The sequence below is a fragment of the Haliaeetus albicilla genome, chromosome 19, assembly GCF_947461875.1.
Source record: "Haliaeetus albicilla chromosome 19, bHalAlb1.1, whole genome shotgun sequence".
NCBI lineage: Eukaryota > Metazoa > Chordata > Aves > Accipitriformes > Accipitridae > Haliaeetus > Haliaeetus albicilla.
The window spans coordinates 11,291,702-11,318,288 of NC_091501.1; the positions used below are offsets into that span (position 1 = coordinate 11,291,702).

At 47.4% G+C, this 26,587-nt stretch overlaps 1 protein-coding gene across 6 annotated transcripts in view; it reads left to right on the forward strand.

Moving 5' to 3' along the window:
- Positions 1-14,949: 14,949 nt before the first annotated feature.
- The window catches only part of DENND5B (DENN domain containing 5B), a 119,277-nt gene continuing 107,639 nt past the window's right edge, over positions 14,950-26,587 (forward strand). Inside the window, exon 1 of one of the 6 annotated variants that reach the window (XM_069807605.1) lies at positions 14,950-15,158. In XM_069807605.1, the coding sequence (XP_069663706.1) occupies positions 15,047-15,158 (112 nt within the window). In that variant the 5' untranslated portion in view covers positions 14,950-15,046. Of the gene's footprint in view, positions 15,159-22,870; positions 22,911-26,587 lie in introns of those variants that run through there. The other 5 variants (XM_069807607.1, XM_069807608.1, XM_069807610.1 and 2 more) reach the window with 5 other exon arrangements.

Consider the following 26,587-nt stretch of genomic DNA (forward strand, 5'->3'; position numbering starts at 1 on the left):
CACATGCCCGAATCTGACAGCAGTGAAAATGAGATTTTTTTTTTTTTCCTTTCTTCCTTTGCACATCAGATCAAGGGCACTGTCAAATCTGGCATGGCCTAACCAAGGTTTCCCAACCTCTCTGAAAAAGCAACAGCCATTGCAAACAGGTGCCGGCCACCAAAAGCCCCCCCCGCAGCCAGTGCTCCAGTGCCGGGTCTGTTCCTCAGACAAGCCGAACCTGCCTTCCCCTCTGCATGTTTCTCTTCCCCGCGCTCTGGCCGTCCCGTAGATATTTCCAACTGCTCTGAAGACCCCCTTGCTTCTCCCCTCCCCAGACCCTCTCCGGCTGGGCAGGAGGGAGAGGCCTTCCCGCAAAGCACCGCGTCGTTGCTGTTGTCGTTGTTGTTGTCGTGTCAGGAGGACACAGCTCCGCTCCGGACAAACCCACGAACAAGCCGCTTTTCCCCCCGAGCCCCCAAACTGCCTTTGCACCGGCAGCGACGGCGACTCGCCGGCGGCTGGACGAGGAACCGAACCCTCCTGTGTGTTCCCCTTCCCCGGCCACCGTCCTCCCCGCAGGGACCCCCCGGGGATCCAGGGCCGGTCCCCCCGCGGGTGCAGCCAGGCCAGGCCGGGCCCGGAGGCGGTGGCCGGGTTGGTTGGCTGGTGGCCAGGTTGGTTGGTTGGCCGGTGGCCGGGTTGGTTGGCTGGTGGCCAGGTTGGTTGGCCGGTGGCCGGGTTGGTTGGTTGGCCGGTGGCCGGGTTGGTTGGCCGGTGGCCGGGTTGGTTGGTTGGCCGGTGGCTGGGTTGGTTGGTTGGCCGGTGGCCGGGTTGGTTGGCCGGTGGCCGGGTTGGTTGGTTGGCCGGTGGCTGGGTTGGTTGGTTGGCCGGTGGCCGGGTTGGTTGGCCGGTGGCCAGGTTGGTTGGTTGGCCGGTGGCCGTCCCGCCGCCACCATCCCGCAGCCGTCCTGCCCGCAGGGGCTGCGTTCGCTGCGGGATGAGCCGGCTCCAGCCGAGGGAGGCTGGGGAGAGAGATGCCGGCTGCTCTCCGACGGCCCCCCCCGGGTCTCCGGTCCAACCCGCCGGGATTTAGGGAATACAGGCAGCTTCTGGCAACGAGAGGGACAAAGGTGGTTTTCTCTAGCTTCCCTGCGGGACAGGGTGTCCCCAATTCCTCACGCTGCGTTTTGTGCGTTGCCTGAGGTGACGATCCCACGTCCTGCAGCACTTAGGGTGCCAGGTGTTTAAAAATCAACCTGGCGATGGCGCAGCCTGAACCTGCGTCTGACCCAATCTCTGAGGCTCTGAGGCCATCTAGTGATCTGCCGGCTTAGCACAACTAAAACGTGCTCTCCAGGGTGCGAAAGGTGCTTACACGGCAGGACCTTTAAACGTGGGTGATCCCCAGTGTCCGCAGAGAAGGTGGCCCCTCGAATCATAGAATCATTTAGGTTGGAAAAGACTTTCAAGATCATCGAGTCCAACCATCAACCATGCCCACTAAACCATGTCCTGAAGTACCCCGTCCACTCGCTTTTTGAATATCTCCAGGGATGGTGACTCAACCACTTCCCTGGGCAGCCCGTTCCAATGTTTGACAACCCTCTCAGTAAAAAATTTTTCCTAATATCTAACCTAAATCTCCCTTGCCTCATGCTGGGCTGCAGAGAGGCCAGGGTGGAGGCGATGCACTGGGCATGGCCAGGACCCAGACAGAAGCTGCTGTCCATCTACCACGTGAAGGAACCTGAAGTCCACGGACACGTTAAGCTATAGGGATACTCGCGTGCCTTTTACTCTTGTAAAGCAGGGCTCATGCTCAGTCTTCTTAGAAATGATCCCCCCCAATTAATATAAAGGTGTGGGCTTTTGTGATTTAGGGTCAGGAAGGACATTATCTCTTGCAGCCCTCAGGGGAACCATGAAGTTTCAAAGGTCTTGAGTCCTTCAGCAGCTCTTGCTGGGCCTCTGCGAGGAGGGAGACATTAAAAACACTCATAACAACCAAACCTGTGCATAAAATGTGCAATTCAGGACACAGGTCTTTGTGCCCTCCAGATACTCACCGCCGTGCTAGGAATAAACAATTCCCTCATGTAACAGGAAAATCATTATCAACATCAGCTCAGGATGCCATGTAAGACATGGTAACAGCTTTAAGCATACCGACAGGTGATGATACACCTCTACCTTGCACATTTTGGTTTATGCTTGAGAAGTTTCTCAGAGAAATCTGACAGGAATAGTTTTTCACTTGGATCTTCAGCCCCTTTGATTGGGTATTTTAACAAACAACTTCTCAGGTCTAGTTTTTCTGAACTCCTGATATATGATGTTACTCAGTAGCTATGTGAACCTCAGTGAAGCCACTGCTGTCTAATACAGACCAACATCACGCTGAGGCAGGTAAAAGAAAATGTTCCCTGGCTGCTCCCAGCTCAGGGATTGCTTAGGTGAAAAAGGAGGGGTGAAGTCCTTGCTTCCCAGTAACATTGGCTGGGATGTTAAAAACAGAAATCCACTCTTTCTTATTTAACTACAAATATTTAGTTATTATTGTATAGACTCCTAGCATGACATAAGAAAGCTCTGATACCAATGATAGCTGCCATCCCTCTTGTGAGGTCTAGGGGAACCACTCAGACTTTCAGGACATGCTTTGTGCTGATTACTTCAGCAAAGTATCAAAGCCTGTCCCCTGTGAGAAAAAAATGTTTCATTTCCAAAGGCTTTTTGCTTGAGATTGGTGACATCTTGAGAGTTTTTCCTGCTCAAATGTATGGTATATTGTGCAGCCAGCTACCATAACTGTGATGGAATTTGCTCTGAGGACAAGGACATCCTTGATCACAACGTAACATCGATTTGGCACATCATGGAGGAGTGCAACACTTGCAAAATGCAGTTGTAGAGTAGCACATGAGGGACTTCTGCATGTCCAAGGGAATTAGCAGATTACTGGCTGATGATACAACTGCCCAAGTCTCTGGGGAAATCTTGTTTGAGCCAATTAACAACAAAGAAATGGAACTGCACAAGGACAGAGAGAAGGGAAAGGCAGTGAGGACCTTTGCATTAACCAGCCCACGACTCATGAATTTTCACAGATAGATACAAAGGTTTAACTCAAAGGAAGGCAGGCCTGTGGTTTGGCAGCCAGGTGATCACCCCAGTTCATTCCTTCTTTTCCAGCTGTTACAGCCCCAGTTTCCAGACCTCTTTTTGGCAAGGCCAGCTGCCACAGTTTGCTGCAGCAATAGGGTCTTAGTGCAATTTCACAGAAGGGAAGATGGATGGATTCAGAGCGCTGTTGATTTGTAAAAAGCATCCCAACAACTCAGTATCACAGTCAGGGTTTTTGCACATCAGGATCAATTTATGTTACCCAGAGGCTGTGAGAGCAAGTCATTATCAAAACGTAGCTGACGCATTAGCTAGTAGGTAAGGTAAAATTGAAGATGAGAGCTCTGGCTAGGTAAGGGAGAGGCAATTCAATTATTCTGTTGTGCCTTCAGCTACAATCCACACCTACTCATTTCAGAATCACAGTACATCTTTTGCAGCTGAAGAATAGATATCCTAACATAATAAAAATCACACATTACCTGTAATATGTCCCAAAAGCATTAGATGTGTTTTTCATAGGATTACCTTTCCTCGCTGCCTTGCCAGCTGCATTAGGTTAGGAGCAGGAAAGAGCAGCAGCTGGCAGAGATAAAGTCATCAAGTACCTTTTGGCAATGAATGCAGGAAGGAGAATCTGCAAGGTGCGGCTTTTTTGGGGGGTGGAGGTGGGGTGATGAAATGAACAGAAGCTGTATTAATCTGACCTTTGTCAGTAACCCTGCTACTGCGGAGTTAGTATTACTGATATGAGGAGTCTCTGTAAGAGCCTTGATGGTAAGACCAAGAAGTTGAAAACTATCATCTCTGAGCTCATTCTTGATTTTGTCTTTTGTCCGTGTGAGCGATTAAAGCATGCTTAGCCTTAGCTGGCTGGTTGTTTTCATGCACAGTCAGACATGGGAGCATTTTTGTAGCATAGATGAAGTCTGCAAAGACATACAATGTCAAATGGTTTGTGCTTCTCTCTGGTGTGTTGTTTGGATACTTGTTTTGATGTTAAAACTAAAGGGTACATATTTTCAAGCCCTGTTTTTGAGCAGGTGAAGTCTCCTTGAACTAGTGGGCCTTTGACTCCCATGTATCCCTTAGAGTAATGATGCTTGGGCTCCTAAGTTTCAGGTCCATCAATATTTTGTGCCAATCAGCTAGCATGAGTGAAACCTCACTGTGGAGGAAAATGAGACAGAAAGCAGTCCAGCCTGATTAACATATTTGTAGCTAATGAACACATCCAGAGACGTGTCCTGTAAAAACAGGTGCTCTGGCGGTTTTAGTTGCATGGCAAGAAGACTGCAGCACAGGCAGCAACAAAGAGGAAGCAGCCACCACGCTGGTATAGCCGCTTCTGGTGATACAACTACCTGTAGGAGCACACTGAAGGAGGTAGTGGTGGTGGGCAGTTTGCAGTGGGCTTTTTTCGTAGCTCCCTTCGGTCTTCTGCAAACTGAACTATCCCTGTTGTACTCTTTGTACTGTTGGGATGCTACTGTGGTCATCTGTAATAGCTTTCTGGATGCCAGTGTCCTGTCTTGGGTGGCCAGGGGTCTGGGGTCACAGCAGTCTGCAGGAAGCTTTTGGATATCCCCAAGGTCTGGGCCAGCTCTGGAGCCAGCCCAAGGTGGGACACAGGCACAGGGGGAAGAAGGAAGCACTGGGAACAGAGCCAAGCAATGGCTGTGCCTGGTGTTACAGCATTTATTTGGGTTTTTGTTGTTGTTGTTTTGGGTTTTTTCTGTGTTTTCCTGCAAAGCCTTGAGAGAGGAAGATGGTGGAAGCTGAGTGAAAAGGGCAGCCAGGGAAAGGGTCTGCTTAGGCACTATGAAGCCTCTCCAGTCTGGTCTCCAGAAAGCCTGTAGCTGCCTAAGTTTTCCCGAATGAAACAAAGACGTCCTCCATGTCCTTGTCCCTACTGACCTCCTCTGACAGGAAAATCCATCCTGTCTGCCTTCCCCGCATGGCTTTGTCCCACATCCCTTCCATGTGTGATGTACTGAGGGCAATACACAAGTGTCATGAATTCAGTGTATTTATTAGCTTGTCCCAGACAGAAACAATGTCAAACAACAGTGCTAAGCCAACATTTAGTCTGGAGCATGAGACCATGACCACAGGTTAGGGCCCTAATGCAAGTGATGCTTCCCAAGCTTAGCTCTCTTTGTTGCCAGGTAGGCTGGATTCACTACTGTGTTTAAACCTATGACTAATTCCTTCTCTTCAGGCAGAGTAATTGCTGCAGCTTGCTCCAGAAACAGCGCCTGAAGCTGTAGTACCTATGGTCGTCTGATGTCAAGGATCATGCTAGCAGCCATTGGTGCCAGGGATAAGGTAAGCAAATCAAGTTTTCAAAGAGCTGCATCAGTTAAGAGCAGCTGGTTGATTTTGTAATTCAAATTTCTTAGTTTCCTGCTGGTGCTCAGAGCCTGGCACTAGCTGAACTCTTCCTTTTGCCTTCCACATGGTAGTCTGCCAAATATTTGGACTCTTCCAGGGACCTGGGGACAGAGGAAACAATGGAGATCTGAGACAGACAAGACAGACAGGTGGTGCTCACTCTCTAGAGCTCCTAGAGGAAGCTGTTTTCCAAGGACCTGATACAATGCACCTCCTCTTTTGGCTGATACTTGCTATTGCATCTTGGGAGGGTTTCAGGGTCCTCAAGCAACTTAGTTGTGAGTCAGGATTATGCTATGTCAGGACCTCTGCTCTTCACTATTTTGCACTAGTATCCAGAGGACATGGAAAACAAGTGATACCACTGCAAGGATGCCCAGAGGGATGGAAACACAGGTCTCCTGCAATATCAGCCTGGTCCCTCACATGATGAACAGGCTGGAGCTTAAATTCAATGGGACCGAGGACAGAATAGCTACTGTTTATACACATGGAGGCATGGGAAAGTCACAAGGGGCTGGAAAAGGCCTCAGTCTTTGGACCTCTTATCAATTTTCAGTGGTATCCTGCAAAGTGTTACTTCCACTGGCTTTTCCATCCATACTTACGCAGGATACGCTCCAAAGGGGCATTTGGCACACCTCTTCTTTAGGATACATGCAACTCTGTCACTTTTGTATCAACAGGTTTCAGATACAGACCTGACCAGATCCATGGTTGGACTTGATCTTAAAGGTCTTCTCCAGCCTAAATGATTCTATAGGGTTTGTTTACAGAACAACTTAAACTGACATTAGCCCATATATAATGTCTTTGTGCATTTGAAGCTTCTCCAGGCTTGGTGTGTCGGCAATGCGCTGCAATTTCCTTCACTGCAGCAGAGGACACGGTGCAGCAACACTCAAATGGCTCGTTGGGAGCAGGCTCGCTTCTAGCTGGACCTGTTACCCACAGGGCTGGGCAGGTTGCACATGGAGCTGCTTGGATGCTTCCTTGTCGCAGCCCCAAGGCTCCTAATAGGGAAGGCAGCCCAAGAAACCCCCAATATCATGCTGCGTGATCTTGCATCTTGGGTTTTATCAGCTGAGGTGTCAAGCTTCATGCAAGCAGCTGCGTGCAGCTTGAGTGGAAGCAGCAGTGTTGCTGTGACCCTGCAGCACAGCTCTTCGGCTGCTGCACCGTGAACTGGTGCTGGGGGGAACCAGGGCGGGAGCATCTGCAGGCAGGCTAATCCTCAGTCTGAATAAATGGCCCAAGGATAACAGCAGACAGGCTCTGTCATCTTCCAAACCAGAAAGTAAGCACTTCTACAACTGAAATGGGCACATCTCAGCTGTATGTGCTGGGTGTCAGGGCCTTGAGGGCACTAATGGGTCTTACTGGCCCTGCCCACTGCCTGGGGCTCCCCCACCCTGCCCACAGCCCAGGACCCTATTTCAGCACTGCTGGGGCTGTCGGTCTCTGCCCCAGCAATGTCACAGCAGGGCTGGTCTCCAGCTCCCCACAGCCCTGCCCATCCATGGGCCCCACTAAGCCACCCCCCTCCCCACAGCCATCCCAGAGCTGTGTTCTCAGCCAGGTTCCCCTCACTGGGCCTGATCCTGGCCCCCTCCCATGGGCTGACATCAGAGTCAGAGCAGCCGGACACGCTGACAGTGCCAGGCACCAAAGACCACTGCTGCTCTCTTGCCTTCACCCCTGCCTGGTAGTGCTGAGCACCAGGAAGCTGATGGCTTTGATTTAGCCTGGGAAATACTTTTTACTGGGATTTCCCAGTAATAGTTGTATTTCAGCCTGGAGGGAGGTGCTGAGCTAGCCCATCGCCACATCAGACAGTGTCAAATGCTCCCACCCCCAAAGGATGTGCTTGATGGGAACTGCTGGAACTGCTCAGCATGGATCCAGGCTTAAATAAGTTGTGGCTATTGGTTTGCAAGGAAGTCGCTAAGAAACACGATCCTCAAGGAGAAGTTAACTGCTTTGATCTCTCTCCTTCTGTTCGAAGTGAGCTCAGAGCAGATTTCCAGTAAAGTGAGAGTGCAGTGAGCTAATGCAGAAAAGCTACAATCTAGCTGTTGTCAGTTGTAAGTCTCCTAAGCAGCAAGTACTTCAAGGCAATGTGCTGTCATCAGGCATGAAGAATAAGTGGCAGAGAGATATGGCTGAACCTATGGACATAAATGTTTAGACTTCTGCTAAAAATGCTAGTAAGGAAATTGAAACAGACCCTTTAGTGCTTTGATTAGCAAGAACTGCTTTTAGATTCATAAAGTAACGTTGCTGCAATGATGTGAACACATATTATAACAGAGCATGCAGCAAAGCAGCAGTCCTTGCTAAATGACAAAACAATTCACGATGCATATTCATTGCAGGAAATACTTTTCATCTGTCCTTGATCTCGTGTTGTATATTGGCTATGGATTTGGTGGATTTGGATTTCTTTAGCATGCCCTTGGGCTTTCAAGTGTGCTAGGATGCATTGTAATGTAGATGCGGAGTGTCTGGCACTTCTTACTGAATGAGGCTTCAAAGGGAAGTTGGGAAATTGAAATCAGGGAAGTTGAAATCAGACTCTAATTACACTTGTACAGAGGCCAAAGGCATTTTGACAAAGAGCTTACCTGCTGTTCATGGACAGATTTTGTCCAGAGCACATGAAAATGTAGGGTTGGTTCACGTTCCCACTGGTATCTGCAGATATGGGACTGCCTGATTTTTGGAAACCGAGATAAAGGAAAACAATATTTGTGACTAGGCTTTGAACACAATGCCATTACTCAGGTAGATGTGACAGCGTGAGCGCATCTTCTCTGGAAGCTTTCCCAGCACCAGAGATCAGCTAACTGGGAGCACAGAGCACTGGCACAGCTGTGCCCGAACCCCTGCCACCGCAGACAATATTGCTGTGGGCTTGTGGTCCAAGCAGCTCGCCAGGATCTCCTTTTGCCTTTCTCCCTGCCACAGTATGTACCTATGAAGCTCTAGTGTTTTTAAAAGCAAGGCCACAGCCCTTTCCTTATGCTTTATGTGGGCTGGTATATTATGTTGCAAGACTCTTTTACCTCCTTGGGTTTTTCCCGAGCAGACAGATTGTAAGGTGCCAGGATCCTGGAGCACTGAAAACAGAGGAATTGGAGTTTAGAGGCAGGGAAACAAACACCCTCAGCAGAGAGCAAAAATAACTTCAAAACGAAGAACAGAGGTTTGCTGTCCACACCGAATACCTGCCTCATCTCAGGCCTGGTGCGAAAGGCATCTGTCAGCAGATGATGTCGTTGGGACGCGTGGTCTGGAAGGACTCGGCATTGGGGCCGCTGCCTGCGTAGAGGTCCATCTGCCTCCCGGTGCGGTGCCATCGGGGCCAGCTTTGGGAACAATAGAGCTTTGTGCCTGGCAGATGTTCGGGCAGAGGAGAAGCGGTATTTGCTTTCTTTTCCTGGGGGCAGTTGAAGCACAGGGAGTGCACTGACCTGATTTACAAGAGGCTGATGCTTCTGCAAGTCAGGCTACAAGTGATTTGGCCAAGGTCATGCAGCGAGTGAGTGATGCTGTCAGAGATGGATGCAAATCTCTGTGTGGGTGCTTTAGCTTGATGGTCCCAGCACACCACCTCCATTAGTGTGTGACATGCTAGTGATTTATCCAAGCAGCGTACTTTGCTGATTAGGTTTTATCTCTGTAGCGGCTGGAACAGTCTGTGTGCCTCCTACATCCAAAGAGCAGAAGGCGTACCTCACTGAGCAAAATATGGTCTTTGACCTCAGGGTCTTGGCACTGAATCATACAAAAGGTAGTGGTTGCATATGCTCCTTCTCCTGACTTCATGGGAGTGGGGGGAGGAAAGCCCACCTAATCGGTTGTTTGGCAGGAAGAGGGGCACCTCACAAGCTCGGTATAAAATCACAGGCAGAAGTGGAACGAAATGGCAGGAGTCACACAGATTTTTGCTGTTCTGTGCCACTGAACACGTGGTGAGGAAAGGGCAGGGTGGCAAAGGACATGAACCTCCAGAAACTGGGCATGGCAACTGCAGGGTTTGCCTTGGAATTGTTTCTGAGGCAGTGTTCAAAGTCCGTGTGCCCTATCTGCCTGGGGTGTCATTGCCACTTCACCCCCCGGGATCTGAATCCCTGAGAAGGCTGATTCAGGCTGGGGGGAGGTTTGAAACACAGGAGAGGAGGCCAGCCCTGAAGAGGAGGTGCCTCCCCAGCAGAGCGTGGAGCTGTACGCTGTGAAGCCTGGCTTGCAGCACAAGGACCACCCGAATGATGAAAGGCAACATAGTTCCATCTTTGCCCATGTTTTTAGGATCTGTTTTCTGATGGTGAACTGGATGCACTCACCAAGGAGGCAGACAAGGCTACAGATTTTTTGTGAAGTAAGCAGCAGGAACACAGGGAGGGGGGAAGAAGGTGCAATTAACTATTAAATCATTTCAGTTGCCTTGTGAAACCTCCCCCTCAAGGATCCTCTCTGAAAGCGGATAAGAGCAGAACGTATCTATATGTGTTTGCAATGCAAGGGCGAGGGTATCATGGATGTACGTAAAATGAATAAAATGCAATGAGCTACAACAGGGAATTAGAGATTTTTAAACCTTTAAATTTTAAATCACCAAAGCTTCAGAGATCCTATGGCAGAGATGCAGGAAAAGTAGTCATCTTTTACTTTGTTATCTATAATTCTGCTGTATGAATAATAATTACACAATGTGACAGAGGAAAGCTGTGTGCTTTTATTCAAGCTTAATCTTTACAGATATGAGGCCAGTATAGAAGATGAGCTACTTGCTTTAATGGTATTATAATTTGATTTAATATTGGAATATGTGCCTGCAGTATCTGCTTTCTAAGCAACAATGAATTGCACTGGAGGAAATGTTCTTTGCTTTATGCCTTATGGCTAGTGATCTGGTTTATTTTGTTTTAAACCCTAAGGCAGCCAATACCTTTCCAATGGTTTAAGTAGTCTTCTTGCAGAGAATAAGAATTGCTTTCTTTATGAACCTTGCTATAAAATCTTCTGCTGTTGTTGTTTTTCTTCCCACTTCTGCTATATCCTCTTCTCTGCTTTGTGCCAGAATGACTTCAATTTCAGTCTTACAGTCCATCCTTTTCCCATCCTTATCCCATTTTTTTCAGCTGACTATTCACACTTAGCTTCTTGTGAAGCAGCACTGTGAACTGCTTGACTGAAAGTCAGCCAAAAGTAGAAAACTTCTTCTGAGTGTTACAGACATTTGTACTGCATCTTAGTGGTTTTCCCTCTCCTCCACCCTACAGGATCTCATGACCCCATAGGTATTAGAGCAAAACAGGAGAGGCTTTCAATGGAAAATCAATGTGGCTTGGCAGCTGGTGAAAGATCTTCTACAGGGAACTGTAGGGCTGTGTGAAGGAGTTGAGCAATCCATCACCAGCACCATGATTTCCAATTCATTGAAGAACGCTGAAGAAAATAAAAAGTGAAGCAAGAGCGTCACAGCAAGGAGAAGGGATCTAACCTTTAACTAGCAGGCTTTTTCCACCTCTCTGAAGCATAGGGCATTGGCTCCTTGCAGAAGTAGGACAAATTGCTTGACGGGCCTGTAGTCTGATCTTTTATGGCAGATCCTAAGGGCGGGGGGGGGGGGGCTGACACGCTTGTTAGCATTTGACCCAGTTTAAACTAACAGGTTCTGCGGAACAAAGGCTTGCTGAGAGGTTAAGGAGAGGGAAAGCTGAACCAACTTGATATTGATAGAAATATTCACTGCAACTGAAGACACAAGTACCTGAGGAAGAAGAACAAATCCACCAAGCCAAAAACCTTCCCTTGCTGTGTTGCACCACTGGCAATCCAGCTGGTGATGGGACAAAGCTGTTGTCACAGGAGAGCAGATCAAAGCAAAAGGTCCCAGGCAGATCTGGTCTATGCCAGTAAGTTTTTCTGTGCTCATCCCGCTCTGAATCCTACCTTATCCCTGTTCCTTGGAGGAACACGTAAGAAGCTCCTAGTGCTCTGATGCTGCTTTGTGCTCTGCTGTGCCAGGGACAAGACTTATCTCCCTGGGATTATTGTTAATATGCTTTGAATAGGGGACATCCAGCCCATCCATGCCCATTGTGGAGCTTTAACATGCTTTGTTGGTGAAAGGAAAAAATACTTGTAATTCCACCCAGATACCTCCAATCATCTGAGATGTGCCTCACAGCACAATCCTATCAGTCACTGCCTCTTCCTAGGCTGTACAAATGCTTTTCCATGGCATTTGGCTGATTAGTGAGTATGTGCAGCAGCTCATGATGCTTTGGGGTCTCATCTTCTTTATCCTCTCACTCTTGCAAGAAGCTCCACAGCCCCTTTGTGGACCTGCCTGTGACCACTGTGAAATTTAAGCAATCGATGTTGCAAGTAGTGCAAAAGCATTTGGCCTGTCTCTAAAGCAGGGCAGCCCCTCTAGAGAGGCACTGGTGACCAGTGCAGGGTGGGTTTGGATGGTGAAAAGACAACCAAAATGCCTAGATTCTGGAAAAAAGTAGTTCAGAAAATCTCAGTATGGAGAAAAGGCAATTACACACACTGAGGGAACACCTTGATGCTTTCCTGTGCTATACACCATAAGATAGCGTGCATCAGGCAACAGCCTGTGATAGAGAGAGGTGCCGTTGCACTTTCCTCGCACACCTGATATGGGAAGACTTCATGGCACAACAGAGCATGGGGTGGGCACAAAGTGCTCCTGCGTGCTGCAAGCCAGCACAACTCGGCCAACTCTGCTCTGCTGTGTAGGCTTGCTCCAGCCAAAGGCAAAGGCCTCTGCAGCCTTTTCCTGGGAGCAGTTGTTTATACCTGGATACAAGAAGGAAGCGGCTTACAACGGATTTGGTTCTGTTCCTGTGAGAGTGAAAGAAGGCACGTGAAAAATTTGCTGTAAATGGGTATCCAGTCCACCTCCAGGAGCGGAGGAAAGTATTGCCACTAGGCAGGAAGAAAAGGGTCTTGATGTAACTAAAATCCCGCAGTCAGGCTCTGAAATTTTTTATTATAATTGATGTTGTTGTCCAGTGAGCTAACTTTCAAGCCTACTTGCACTGTTAAAATCTCCTAAAAGTTACTGATTCCTTGGGATAAGAACCAGGATGGAGGAAGAAAACATGAGTGAAGAAGAGCTACCCAAAGGCACCATGCAGTGTCTAAAGCCAGACCAGCTTGGAGGGAAAGACTGGAACAACTTAGATGGAGAGGTTTAGATGAGAAAAATCCAGGCCCAGGGATATAACATGACTCAGCAGAGCCCAGACACACTTGGCACAGCCAGGTCTGCTGGCACTGCAAAGGAGCTGAGTGGCCTCATTGGGATGACATTTGTGCCCCAGAAGATCAGTTATCTTAGAAGAAGAAATCACTGCCCCCATGAAACTCCAACAAGTGTCTGTGGGAGCTGTATGTACAGGCATGGGAGCTCAACCTCACAGCTGTTCCAGGAAGAGGAGTGAGTTTATTAGATTTTATACCTGCAATCTCACGTGTTGTGCTTTATCCCCTTGTTTAACGCTATATGTATTACTGATTTTATTGGGATTGAAGTATCTGTGCACTGAACTTTATTCAAGCAAAAAATGCTATCCTGTACAGAGGAGAGCTAAACCAAAACAATCTAGAACTGCCTGCTGCCTGAGGGGAAAAAAGGTCAGGACTGTTGTGCTAATTTTGGAGTTAATCTTAGAAGCAGTCCTAACTTGTACATCCTTTAGAGAGGCTGGTGAAGCCTCTATCTTGGACTGCCTGGAGCCACCCATGCCATCGGGCCTCCAAAAGAGAAGCCTACAATACGAGAATAAGATGGTACTTCTCCACAGTAAGAGCAATTAGGTTTGAATGAGAGTCAGAGGCTGACTTAACTCTTATCATCTGACCTAGAGCTGAATAAGCAAATGCATACAAGTTAATAAACAAACCAAACCAAACTAAATAAAATAACCTAGCTCTCAGTGCAAAGTCGAGAAAATAACTGGTGTCCTGGCAAATTCCTACGTGGATCTACCAAGGTTCACTTTGTTACAGCGAGTGCTGCAACCACCAGAATCGGTGATTGTGATAGAGGACTCAGCTGCTTCTTTCTTGGATATTGGGAAGTGAGGAAATTGGTTTAGCTCTTGTCTGCTTTCAGTAGAGCACTACAGGAAGCTGAGAAGTAAAAGGGCATAAAACTTATTAATTCAAAGGGAAGAAGAGAAAGAGATGCTGACCTAGGTTGCCTCCAGGTAGGAAGGCACAGTTGTTCCACATACCTCCCTAAAATGACCCATGCTGGATGAAATATCAGGTTCCTTGCAGGCACTTCCTTATCAAAGGCGCTTGTTGAATAAGAACAAATGTAAATCACAGAAAGAAAAAAAATGTGGCTGATGCTGCGGAGAGGTAAGTGAAAGAGGTCATAAGAGTCCACAGAAAGCAAAGGATGAGACTAATTATCGCAGACTGCATGGCCCAAGACTAGTATACAGATAAACACAAAAGGATGAAAGTGCAGATTGAATTCTGGAGACAACCTCCTTAAAATATACAGGCGGCAGAATTATCTGCCGTAAGCAGGGATCTCATCAGTTTGGAGAAGAAAATCTCAGAACTTCAGAGGAATCATCTTTGCCCCTTTAAAAGTAGGTGCCACTCCCGAGCGGGTCTGCCAGTACTTTGGCATCGGGTAATAATAATGGGAGGGTTTTTAGCAACGGGGACTAAATAATACTGACTTCCTCCTGGACGCGGCAGAATGGTTAGTAAATCTTAAATAGACTGGGAACGAAGCAGCGTTTTAGATGTTTGCTTTGAAACGGAGCGCACGTAGCAGAGGAGTAGTTCTCCCTCCTAGAAGTTAACGTGGTGCCAGTGACAGCACTCGCGGCGCAGGGATGGAGACCCCCCAAAAGCCACCCGTCAGGCCCTCCCGGGGGGGGCTGTGGTGACGTTGTTTCGATATTCGGGTCGGGAGACGAAAAAGCCGTTTTTCCCCCCGGAGGATTCCCGCAGAAAACACCCAGCGCTGCCCGGTGCTCGGCCCGTTCCGGTGGGGGCCCTTCGGGCGCTCCCTCCTGGCTGTGGAACGGACACATCCCCGGTCGGAGGTGGCACCGGTCCCCTTTTCCACTGAAATAACGGCCACCCCGCCCTACTCACGCCTCGGGGGAGGGGGGGACAAGCTTTGGGCACCTATCGCGACAGGGCCGCCTGGCAAAGCGGAGTCCCTGGGCGGGGGGGCAACACACACGTACAATCCCGCACCCCAAACCCCGGGGAGGCGCCGCCGCGGCCGCCCGGGGTTTAAATGCCCCGCGGGGGCGGGGCCGGCCCGGCCCGCCCCGCCCCGCTCAGCTGACAGCGGGGCCGCCGCTCGGTGCCCGCCCGCGCCCGCCGGAGCCGCCGCTCGGTGCCCGCCCGCCCGCCGCGGCCTGCGCGCCACCGCCGGGGATGGGGGGCGGCGCGCCGTGACCGGCCCGCGGGCGCGCCCCCGCCGCGCAGAGCCGCGCTGCCGCAGGGAGCCGCCGCCGCCGCCGCCGGCGGGATGAGCGGGAGCGGCGCCCCCGGGCCCGGCGCGGCACCCTGCCGCTTCGCCCACTACTTCGTGCTGTGCGGTATCGACGCGGAGAGCGGGCTGGAGCCCGACGAGCTGGCAGGTGAGCGGCGCCGCCGCCGGGGAAACGGGAGCGGGGAGCGGGAGGGGCGCGGAGGCCTCGCCCGCACCCGCGCCGCTGCGGCTCGCCGCGGCCCGGCGGGCGGTTTGGGAGCCGCTGCTTCAAAATGTCTGCTCCCCCCGAGGAGGGGGCGAAGGGAGGAGGTTGGAGGGGGTCGCCGGGCCGGCAGAAGCCGCGGGGAGGGAGCAACTTTGAAGGACGAAGCGTCCGTGTCCCCCCCCCCCCCCCCGCCCCCGGAGGGCTGGCGGAGCATCCCCCGGAGGGCAGCTCCCGCCTGGCGGCGGCGGGGGGGGGGGGCGTTTGTCTGCCGGCCGCCGGGATGCGCCCTCCCCCGCAGGCCGGGCCCCGCCGACCCGCCGTTGGCCCTGGTCCCTAATGGTGGAAGGGGAAAGGCAGCAGCCCCGGCTCGGCCTCGGCGGGTGGGTGCAGCGGCTCGGCCGCGGCCAGCGGGGTGCGACCGACGGGAGAGGGGAACGGAGCCGAAGGGAGCCGAATGACCGAGCTTTCTGTCGGGGGAGATGAGTTTTCTTCCCTATTTGCCCTGGAAGGGGGGGGGGGGGATCTGGGAAGAACTGAATAAATTAATGGAATCGCATCTTTAATTATGCTGCTTTATTCACATCTTATGTCTATTCAGAAATAGTCTTCCTGCATCCTTCCTTTCCCCTCCACCCCCAAAAATGTTACGGAATTAAAGAACAAAATCATTAGTGTGGGATCTAACGCTTTCTCTAAAATGTTTATTTTTGGAGCGTTCATGACTGGATGTGAGCTGATTATGTTGGGAAAAGGCTAAATGTCACTTTTGTTTATTCAGAAGGAACTGTTGAAGTCAGGTTTTTACGCATAAAATTAGATCGCCTGCAAGCTTAATAACGGGGCTTAATTGCATGGAAGCTAAACGTTTCCTCACTGCGTTACGAGTTTGAAAGCACTGAAGTGCGTATGTTTGACCGTTGTTCCATGCGTTCGCACTGCAGGCGACTGAGCTGTGTGTGACCCAAGCTGAAGGCAGCTGTGGCTGTCACGGTGGGCACCTCTGCCTGGTGATGGGGTCCTGGCGAGGTCTCCGCTGCTATTGCATCAGGAAGTACCTCTCCTTCTGGTTGTGCAGGAGAAAGACCTGATCTATATCACTGATCAATGTACCCTGGCTGAAGTTCATATTTTTGTCACCTATAAAAGGGGTGGATACACGCACCTGACATTCCAAGGAGCTTCATCTGAACTCGGGGTACCTAAAGCTTTTCCCTCTGCAGTGAGCACGCGCTGGAGGTGGCCCTAGGATCTCCAAGTTGAAGCATTAGCCACGTGTGCTTTAATCTCTGCTTTTTCACATGTACTAGTGACCGCAATTGTATGTTTTCAGTTTTGCTGCTTTTAGTAGAAAACTCCTGGCTCGTGAGCCATCTCCCAGCTGATGGCGTACAGGGTTTGATTTGCATAATATGACCTATTGGGGTTTCAGCTACTTAAACTTTGAGTCATCGCTAACTCTTCTATCTGCAAAAAACTATTTTTAAAGCAGTGTTGGCTGGCAGACTGTGCCTTCCCTGATGAGTACCCACAGACTTCAGAACTTGTCTTCTGCCGATTTCTGCTCTGTTTCCCAGTGAGATGTGCAGGTGTGTTCTTGGGGAGCGCTGCTCAAGGACAGGCTGAAGGTGGTGGGTTCGTGCAGGGTAGCGGCTCGGCTACAGGGCTCATCTTTCATGGTCATTCAGTAGGTTTAGCCGAACTGCTCCAGCAACACTAAGCAGATTTAAAAGCTAAAGAAAGTCTCCCTCTTCATTTTTCAGTAAAAGAAAGACAATTTCGCACAGCTGGGATATGCCCATTTATAAAATACAATGCAACCATGAATGAATTCAAAGACAAATTACCATAAGTAGTTGTTTTTAAAGCAAGTGGGGCTTTTTTAAAATTTATTTATTTTCTCCCTTCCCCCAGTAGGAAATAACAAGTAGAAATGTCTTTGTAACTGGTTTAAACTAGGCAAGGTCCAGCAGTATGGTTTGAGCATCCAAAAATTTTTGGTAATGCTAATTTGGGAGGCATTCTTAATACCTAGGAGGGTTGGGATATGTTAGAGGAAGAAGTGGAGTAACAGAAATATGATGGCACTTAATATTGCCACTGAGCAATGTTATATTTTTAGGGACTCGTGACAAGAGCTTTCTGCCATCAGCTGGGAGCACAGCAGTTGGAAATGTTAGGGAGGAACAGGGAGTGCTGTGAGCCACAAATATAATGCAGCCATGGAAAAATTAACTCTGGTTTTAGATGTAGCTGAGAAAACATTTCTGTTAAAGCTTGGGGAGCATTAATGCCACCATAGGCAGGCAGTAGTGAGATCCCGTCTAGAAACCTGTTACGGGTTTCAAAAAGCGAGCTACTAGGATTGAATTTGTTACGGAATAGGTGGGGAGAAAGATGCTTGAGGGAACAGAAAGTCTGTTGTATCACAGGAAACCCACAAATGAAGACTATTTCTTTCTAAAAATGCTCTCACAACATTTTGTAGAAAGAAATGATCCTGTTCTTTCAGTATTGAATTATGTAGCTGTGATAGCTTTCCATCTTGCTATCCTTGTGCTTAAAGAGCTTGTTGAGGTAAGTCACGGCGTCAATGAAAAGTTGCTGAGACTTAAGCCGCTGCACAGATCATCCCCAGTTTAGCAAAAAAGTAATCAAGAACCTGCTTATCTCCAAACCTGTGAGTCCCTTAGCAGCCAGCATACACCAAGTGCCTTGCTCAGGCCAGGTCTGGCTGGCTGGAGCCGCGCTGGAGCTGAGCAGAGGAGGGCAGGAGGAGGACGAGGGGAGCTCTCCTGCGGCCCCGCGGCCTCTCGTGTGAACACCGAAGCAGAAGTTAGAAAATGCTCGAGGGATTCTCAGCTTCCAGATGGGCTTGCTGGTGATCAGCCGGGTCACAGACACCTCACGGGGGTGCGTGGTGTGCTAGGGAGCTGCCGGTGAGTCAGTTCTGGCGTCATCTGGAGCCCCCTGACCTGCACCCTCCCTTCGCTGGGGACAGCCCCGGACCCAGCCCTGTGTGAAGGCTTTCCTTGCCTGATGGCTTAAGCCCAAAATCTCTTTCCACACAAACCCTCTGCGGTAAAAAAAAAAAAAAACCACAAAAAACCCCACACCAAAACCCCCTCATCTACTGCATCAGGCGTGAAGTGAAATGTTTCAATGATGCTCTTGGAGGCAGGGTGAAGAACTCCCTTTTTAATTCTTATTGTAGGGTTGTTAGGTCTGTTCACAAAATGATATAAAATCAAGGTTTTAAAGTTGTATAAGGTCTTGACATGCTTTTAGGGAAGAGTGACTTGCTTTATAGTTCTTGATCCTGTGGATGCTCAGTGATTAAAATAAATGTGGCACATGAGAATTTTCCACCATACAAATGGTTCATTTTGCTTAGATTATTTTTTTTCTTTTGCATTTATGCTATTTTCTGGTACAGATTTTCCTTTTTTTTTTTCTTTTTTTAATAGGAAAATGCTCCGCAGCTGGCTTTTGAAATGGATTAATTTTGGTTTTTTTAAGTGAATTAATTTTGAAAAGTAGAAAGCTGTTTTACCTATTGCTCAGCTTGGTAGTGTATCCAGGCATGCAGCAAAGTAGCATATGGATTATAATGCTGTCAAAACACTTGTGGCACTATCACCAAGCTCTCAGTCAAGGATGGAAGAAAAAAAAAATCTTTCTAGGGACTTGAGGGAGGAAAGGAAACTATATCTACTTAATAGTTGGAGAGGTCAGAAAAGAAAAGCAGGGTATTTGATGTGAAATATTTTGAAAAGCATGAAAATTTCAGTATTGGTTTCTGTGCCCTGTTGAACTCTACTAAAATAGGATGAAGGGAGCTTTTCTCTCATGTTCAGGGCTGATGGAAAATATGTTTCGGTTGACTTTCATCTTCATGCCTATTTCTTTCAGGTAAAGCTATTTTGAGACTATCAGCCTTGGAATTGCATATGCTTAAGTGAACTTGTTATAGTAAATATTTAACATTGCCTTAAACAAAAAGACCTAATTGTTCATTAAATTGTTTCTATTCCATATTTTGTTCATACTATATGAGCCTCATAAGTGTATGTGCAAGGCACGAGATTTTTCTGGCTGTAGCAGCTTTTACATTTTGCTTTGAGAGCATATTAAATTTTGCAGTATCTTGTTACAGTGTCGCAAACTACAATTTATAAAAATCCAGAATATATATGACTCAACTAAAAAGAACATGGAGTTTCTTTTATTAGGGAAGTAATTTAGTGCTCTGGAGGAAAGCAGAGAGAGAATTAGGGATGGGTGTTTTGTTCCGAAGTGGAAGGACTGGTCTGTGCTCCATGGAGGATGCTGTTGCCAGAGCAGTTTGGAGGGAGGAGGATGCGGTAAGCCAGCACGGGAACTGGGGCCTGAAGGACCATGTTGGATGGTACCTTCTGCATCTCGGAATGTGAATGTTGGTGGAGTTGTGGTAGCCCTCTTGCTGTGTGAAATGAAAAGTTTTATAGCTTTTTTCCACACTTAAACCATAAAATATTACCTCAAGACTATGCTTATTAGTGAGGAGACATTCTAGTTATTGTATCTTGTCTAGCAACATATTTTGCACTGTCTAGTTTTGGCCATTGTGTAAAGATTTGCTATCTTATTGTCCTGGTTCAATGTATACTTTAAAGCTGTAGAGAGCTTCATTACTCTACTTTTAAGATAGATTTTTTTTTTTTTTCCTTTCTTTATGATCGGCAAAGCTGAGAGTGCTTACTGGTCATGCTCATTGGAAATGTTGAGTGTCTTGGGGAAAATGAACACTACTTCTACCCCTTGCTGTTTCCCTACAAATATCCAGATACTGGTTATTAATTTCCTCCCAGTGAAATGTTACTTCAGTTCATAACGTTGAAAACCAAACAGAGCGTGTTGCAGTCTGGCTAACTGTGCTTCTTATCTAGTAGGCTCTTATTTTTAGAAAGCTAAAAGACTTTTTCATCCTTGTGTGGGCTTGGCACCTGCGTGCTCACGCCTTGCAGAGTCTCCCCGCAGCCTGCACAGTTCTCCGTCGCACTTCCTTCATGCCAAGTCACCCTGCAGTGCCAGAAAACTTGGTGGCATTACTACAGCGATACAACTTCTCGTGTATATGGCTTTTCTGAAAATAAGTAATTGGGTTTTTTCCTAGTTTACTGGAAAAAGACTGAGAAATTTCCCTTGACCAAGGAATATCTAAACAGTTGCGGTTCCTGTTCGTGACTTACTCAGTTGCCACAAATGAAAAGCGGGCTACGGGAGTTTTGCTTTTAATTCTTAGGTACAGTCCAGAGTTGCACAAAGCATTTTGGGAGGGATTGTCCAGGTTAAGTAACCTGGATGTGGATGAGAGTGGTGCGGGTAAAGGAGAAGATGGCTTATGCTGTACAACTTAACAAAACTTCACCTGCTCCTCAGAAGCGGTTGTAGTAGATTGCTTAGGATTTCTGATCGTTATAGGGCTTGTGAGAGGGATGGGACTCAAGTATTTCTCCTGCCCCCCTTAAGAAGTGATGCTCAAATGCAGCAATAAATCTTCTGACTTTATGGCTGGAATAAGCAAGTCTCATGGATCAGAGATTGGATGGAGTAGCTGGCTTATTGAACTAACTGTTGTTTTTTGTGAATTGTGATAATAAACAATGAAACACTGGGTATACATTTAGGAAACTTGTTTGATAAAAATCTAAACTGGGTTAATATTTTGTTCATATGAAAACAAATATTTTATCTTAGTCTGCATAAGTAAAGTGGTGTGTTTCTAGTTAGAGGGAGTATGGAGATAATCCCTGCTTCCATGCAACCTTGACTTGATGCTGAAACAAATAATGTTTCTGCTCTCTTCTACACCTTCAAAGGTGGTGGCATGGATAGTTGCTGTAATGGTTTATTCTTAAACATGTATTTTTTTTTTTTGCTACTGGGGAAAAACAGAATTCAATTGTAACACTACAGAGATTTTTTTTTTTTTTTAAATAGATTTCTGAATTATACATTGAAGACTTAGCTCCTGTAGCAGGATTTCTGCAGCCAAAGGAAACAGTGCTTTTTATAAAGAATTGTCAATATTATTGACAAGTTTTATCTCCAGTTAGAATAACCTTTAATAAGGAGTAACTCTCTTGCATACTTGGATAACAGACCATTTGTGGAATTGCTAATGGCTGTGACATATTATTATGCTTTAGTAATAGTGCTTTCATTCTCTATCTTTATATATGCCAGACGGACGCTGGATGTAAATGCTCCCCCAACCCTGGTGTGACTATTCTGTTATACATTTGCCTTCATCTAAGTTCTTTGTACCGTATTCCTTTGAAAATAAGGTATTGATTGAGTTGGAAAAACATCACTATTCCTATCAATAGCACTAACTCACTAATGCTAAACCAAAGAGAATTTCTTGTACTTTTTTTGCCAGATAAGCTGCTGTTTTAATTTCCACTTAGAAGGATAAAACCCCCTTGCACTCTGGGAGGCTGTTTTGCTGCCAGCGGCTCTTGCGGTAGCACAGGAGAAGAAGGTGTGGTGTGTACGTGAGGGGTTTTTTTTAGTAAAAATCCTTGTAACTGGTACGTTAATATTGCAGTAGGTAGCCTTTTTCCTTCGTGTAGTGTAAAGAACAGTAGTAATCAAAGTGCTGGCAGGCAGAACGGCTGAGCTGCTGTCCTTTATAAGAACGACCTAAATCCAACGCTAATCTTGTTCCTGCACATCAGCTTGAAGTCACCGCTGGCCCCATCCTGGCGGCTTAGTGGTGCAGTGCCTGGGGAGACCTGGGGTGCCCGGGACCGCAGCCGCCTGCTTCGACCGAAGAGCGCTGAACGGCAAACGTCCGCACGTCCTGAAGAGCGTGGCGGTGCCGGATCGGGCCTCGTCGCGGCTGGGTGTTGGTAGGGAGCGTGAGGAGAGATGGTGGTTTTGAGCCCACGGTGAAGGTCCCCGCTGCCAGCGGAGAGGCTCCGGTGTCGACGTCCTCCTCCGCGGTGGTCCTCACGGCATGGGAGGATGGTGGCATCTGGGGGAAGGCGATACCCCCCCTCTGAAAAGGGGAGAGCAGAAACCGTAAATATGTCAGAACTGCTCAGGGCGGCGCGTGACTGTAGTATTGATTTCTCTGCTCAGCTGTTTGCCCGTGAAGCCTTTCTGCCCTCTCCAGAGCGATGTCCCAGCACCGCAGGCGCTGTGCCCGTGCCCTGACACCCTGCCCACGGCTCTCCTGTGCCGGTGCGGAGCTCGCCATAGCCGTACCTCCAAAATGAGCTGCTTCAGGAGAGGCTGAGATGCATGCAAGCCAGCAGGACAAGAGTGTCAGGGCGCTCTCGCCTGCCTTCTTTCACCAGCTTGTCATGGACTAATCAAGTTGTCCTTAATGCCAGCTCGTCCCTGAAACGTGCTGGCAAATGCACAGCCCGCAAAGCCTCTGCGTGGGCTGACGCTGGATACGTGGCTGGCACGCTGCTCCCTGCTGCAGTTCCTGATCTGTTGCAATGAAGGTTGGAGTCAATGAGAAATGTGAATGAAGGGGGAAAAAAAAAGAAAAAACCAGCAGGTGCACTTTGATCCAGTTAATGGTGGGTGTTTGGCTGGTGCTATTTGAAATCATGCAGGACCGCTTACCTATATGGGAAGAAGATTACAAGTAGCTTGTTCAGCCATCTCTTCTGCATATGGAGAGGAACCTACATAAAGTTCGTGAGTGTAAATAACCTACATTTTTTTTTTTTCCCCCCATTATCTACCTCTTGACCAGAAAATAGCAAAAAACATGTATGGTAGGAAAAGTTACATTGAGGAAAAACAAATCTGGTCAGGAAACAGCAGGCCTTCACTGTGGTATTTTGGTCGCATTAGCCATATTGATAATCTCAAAAGTAATTAGGGAAGAAACGGTGATGGGTCATCACAATAAAAAGACACATGCTAGGGAGATGACTAATGTGTGACAGACTGCTGAGGTGTCAGATACTGGCATGGCTGGAAGAAGCTTCTGTTACATTACCAGTATGAAAATATAAACAACTCAATTTGTGCTCCTTGCTTGGAGTCAAAGATAGTTTTACTCAGCTGTCTGATCATTGTATCTTAGCAGAGAGCTTTCTCATTAGGGTGTCCTAGGCTTGATAAAGGTGCCTGGCTGGAAACGTGGAGCCATGCTCCTTCAAGGTGTGAGGTTTTTCTTCTTCATCCTTCTTCCACTTACCAACCCAATCCATGAAAAATAACATCAAAATATCCAAACAGATGCTTAAAGAGTGAAACGGAAAGAGTATTCCCTTGCTAATATATACTCCGTGTAGAGTTGCTTTGAAGGAGTTTGCTAGATCTCAGTGACCTGCTTCGAGTGATAGTATAAAAATTAACTCTTAGTAGAATATAATATTGGGGGAAAGGGTCTGGTTTTGGTGGATCTGTAAAGAAAACTTGTTCTCTCACTGGAGAACAACCTTCACGATTTCATACAAAAATGTCAGCAGCTCTTGGTTTGTGTTCAGAGGCCATGTTTAAATATGTCAGTCTTGGAGAGTGAGTGTCATTGTCCCCTGCCTTGGAGCATGAACTTGGCTTTGCTTTACAGTAATATTATTCATCAAATTGCAATAATAATTCTGGGACCTAGTAGCAATTGTTTTTAAAAAACAAACTTTATATCAAATGGAGTCAAATTGTGCTTTGAAGCTGTGTGAGTGGTAGGTTGCACAGCATGAAAGCTAGTAGAATCCTCTGTCCACCCCCTTCTTGGTATTTTCTTGTCATGTTAAAGACTAACATGTGGAAGGGTAAGGGGGCTTAGTCTGAAACACCATTCTGTGTAAACAATGACAGGATTAAAAAAAAAAAGCAAAGCTCAACTGTCATGGGTGTGCAGTGGCTGCTGCTTTTCATGCATGACTGAAATTATTTGTATAAATTTGCATTTTCCCCTTAGCATTATATAAACCTATGCTCATTTCCATGCATAGCTATTTTCACGTACAAACTGACTGGCGTGCGGTGGCATGCGATGTAATGCAGTGTTACCTGTGCTAGCACTAACTATAGTTAAAAGGAAAAAGCAAGTGTCAGCGTGGATGCTCCGTACACGGGGCTGCCCAGGTGTAAGAGGTGCTTCGAGTCTCTTGTGATCGAAAGACAAGAGGGCTGAGCTCTTTGTAATGAAACGATGAAACCAAGCGCTCACTTAACGGGTAATTTCTCAATGAAATATTGATCCAATGGGCCAAGCAGTCTGCTTTGGACTGACTGACGTTCGGGATGCAGCTGGAGCCTGCTGGGAGAGGATCCTGCTTTCAAGATCCAAATAGGTATTGCTTACACTGACTTTAGATGTCTGACAGGTTCTGGAGCCCAGGTTCTTGCTGGCCTGGAGACTGTCTGGAGGGTGCAAACCGCTGATTTAGGAGCCACTTCTCCTGCCTTTTCTGCAGGTTGCTGCTGAGATGAATCCAGTCAGATGGTGCAAATACCTTCTGCTGAGCCCTCTGGTCTCCGTGAGATGCTCAGGAAAGAGAATTAAGATTTATTTTTTTTTAATTCAAGCTATGAAGTATTTGAGCAAAGAATGCAATATACAATTGAGTAAATATTTGGCTTTTCATTGTTGAGGGAGGGGAGGATTTGCTGATTAGTTAGTTATTCACACAATACTATTTTCCATCAGTATTCCCACTTGGTATTCTTGTTTGTTTTATGCTGTGCAATACTCTGGCATGAATTTGAAATTAAGAATTTTTATGCTTAAAAACAAGACAACAGCTCTGTTAACACAGACTTTCTCTTGGCTGTGGTAGTGGCTGGTGTGGGAGAGATGAAGGGATGTTGCACAGTTTCTAGAATGGGGCTTTTTGTAATGTAGATGTTGTGCTTTCTCGCTTTATTCTTCTGGTATAACAACTTGAAAATACACAGCATCAACTATTTGGGGCAGAATTCTCCTATTTTATTAAAAAAAAAAAATCCAAACAAAACACCAAAAACACCCAACCCATAAAATTTTGTGTAATCATATGAAGATGAAATGGCTGGTCTTGACTCACAATGCTTCAAAGCTGCCAGGTGCTTTGTAAAATGACTGATGGTGGATGTATGCTATGTCACAGAGCTTTGAAGGGTGTATTCTGCTATACGTTTGGCCTTGTAAACACTTGAAGAACGTCAAGGCCAGGAAGAATGGCACTACCGTGTCTCTAATGCGCCCCTTTTTGGGTTGTCAACCTTTGTCTCTAATGACTGTTGTTATGAATCTATTAAGGGAGAATATTTATCTCTGGAAATCAGGATAGCAGCCATTCAGCACAGATGAATTAGGTGTTCAGCCTTTTCCCCAAGATGATACTATTCAAGATAGGTCTGTCTTACTAGCATTTGCAAATATGTTGACTCTTTCTGGCTTTAGCAAGTGTGATAGCAGATGTTGTTTGACTCTCTTAATTCAAGCAGGGATGTGTAGTCTAGTGTTTCTATCTCAAACTGAGGAATGATTAAGAGCTAAAGAATCCCAGTGTAAGGAATGCTATTAAGTAATCATTTTTTTCCTGTATAAATATGAACATCTGCATAGGGTGAGGCAGCTGCAGCAGTGGTCTGCTGTCATATTTAGCAAAAGGGGGAATGGTGATGGGAGATGTTAACTTTCACAATAGCAGTTCTGGTTAATAACTTACTGTTGTTTCTATGCCCATGTCTTTGTTTTCTTTCTCCTTGGAGCCGCCCACAGGGTGGTGAGTTGGGAGGGGAAAGAAAGAGCCTTGTTGAAAATTGCTCAGTCTAACACACTGTTAAAAAAAACCACCACCAACAAAAAAAACCCCTCTAGCTTAATGGGGGCTGAACTTCCCATGAAAACTCTGCCTTAATGAGCTCAGACCCCTCAGCCCTGCTTTGTCCCTGTCAGCAGGTGAGAAAGAGCTGAGGTCCCTGGCGCGGGTGCCCTGGCTGTGACCCAGGGGCTCGGGGCCCTGATTAGTTCAGCTCTTGTGCTTTCGGCGGGAATAAGAATGAGAAAACATCTTGTCTTGGGGCCTGGATGTATTCATGCTCCTTGCCAGCAGGTCTGTGCTACCGCTGGAAGAGGCATTTGTCCAGGACCTGGGGAGAAAAGGCACAGATTTAGGTCTGTCCCGGAGCTGAGAATGAATTGCTCAGAGCAACTATCGGAGTGGAGTGTCCAAGATATGTCATATTTGATAGTGGTGAAGAACTGAAAACTATTTGCAGTTCAAAATCTGTCTTGGGTTTCAGTTAGTGGTTAATATTTTGTCAGCACTTCGTGGCAATGACTTCTGACTGTGTCCCAGCATTGCTTGTGGTGCACTGAATGGCTCAAAAGGGAAGCTGACGCTAAGCGGGAGACCATCTGTGTTGTTAATAGT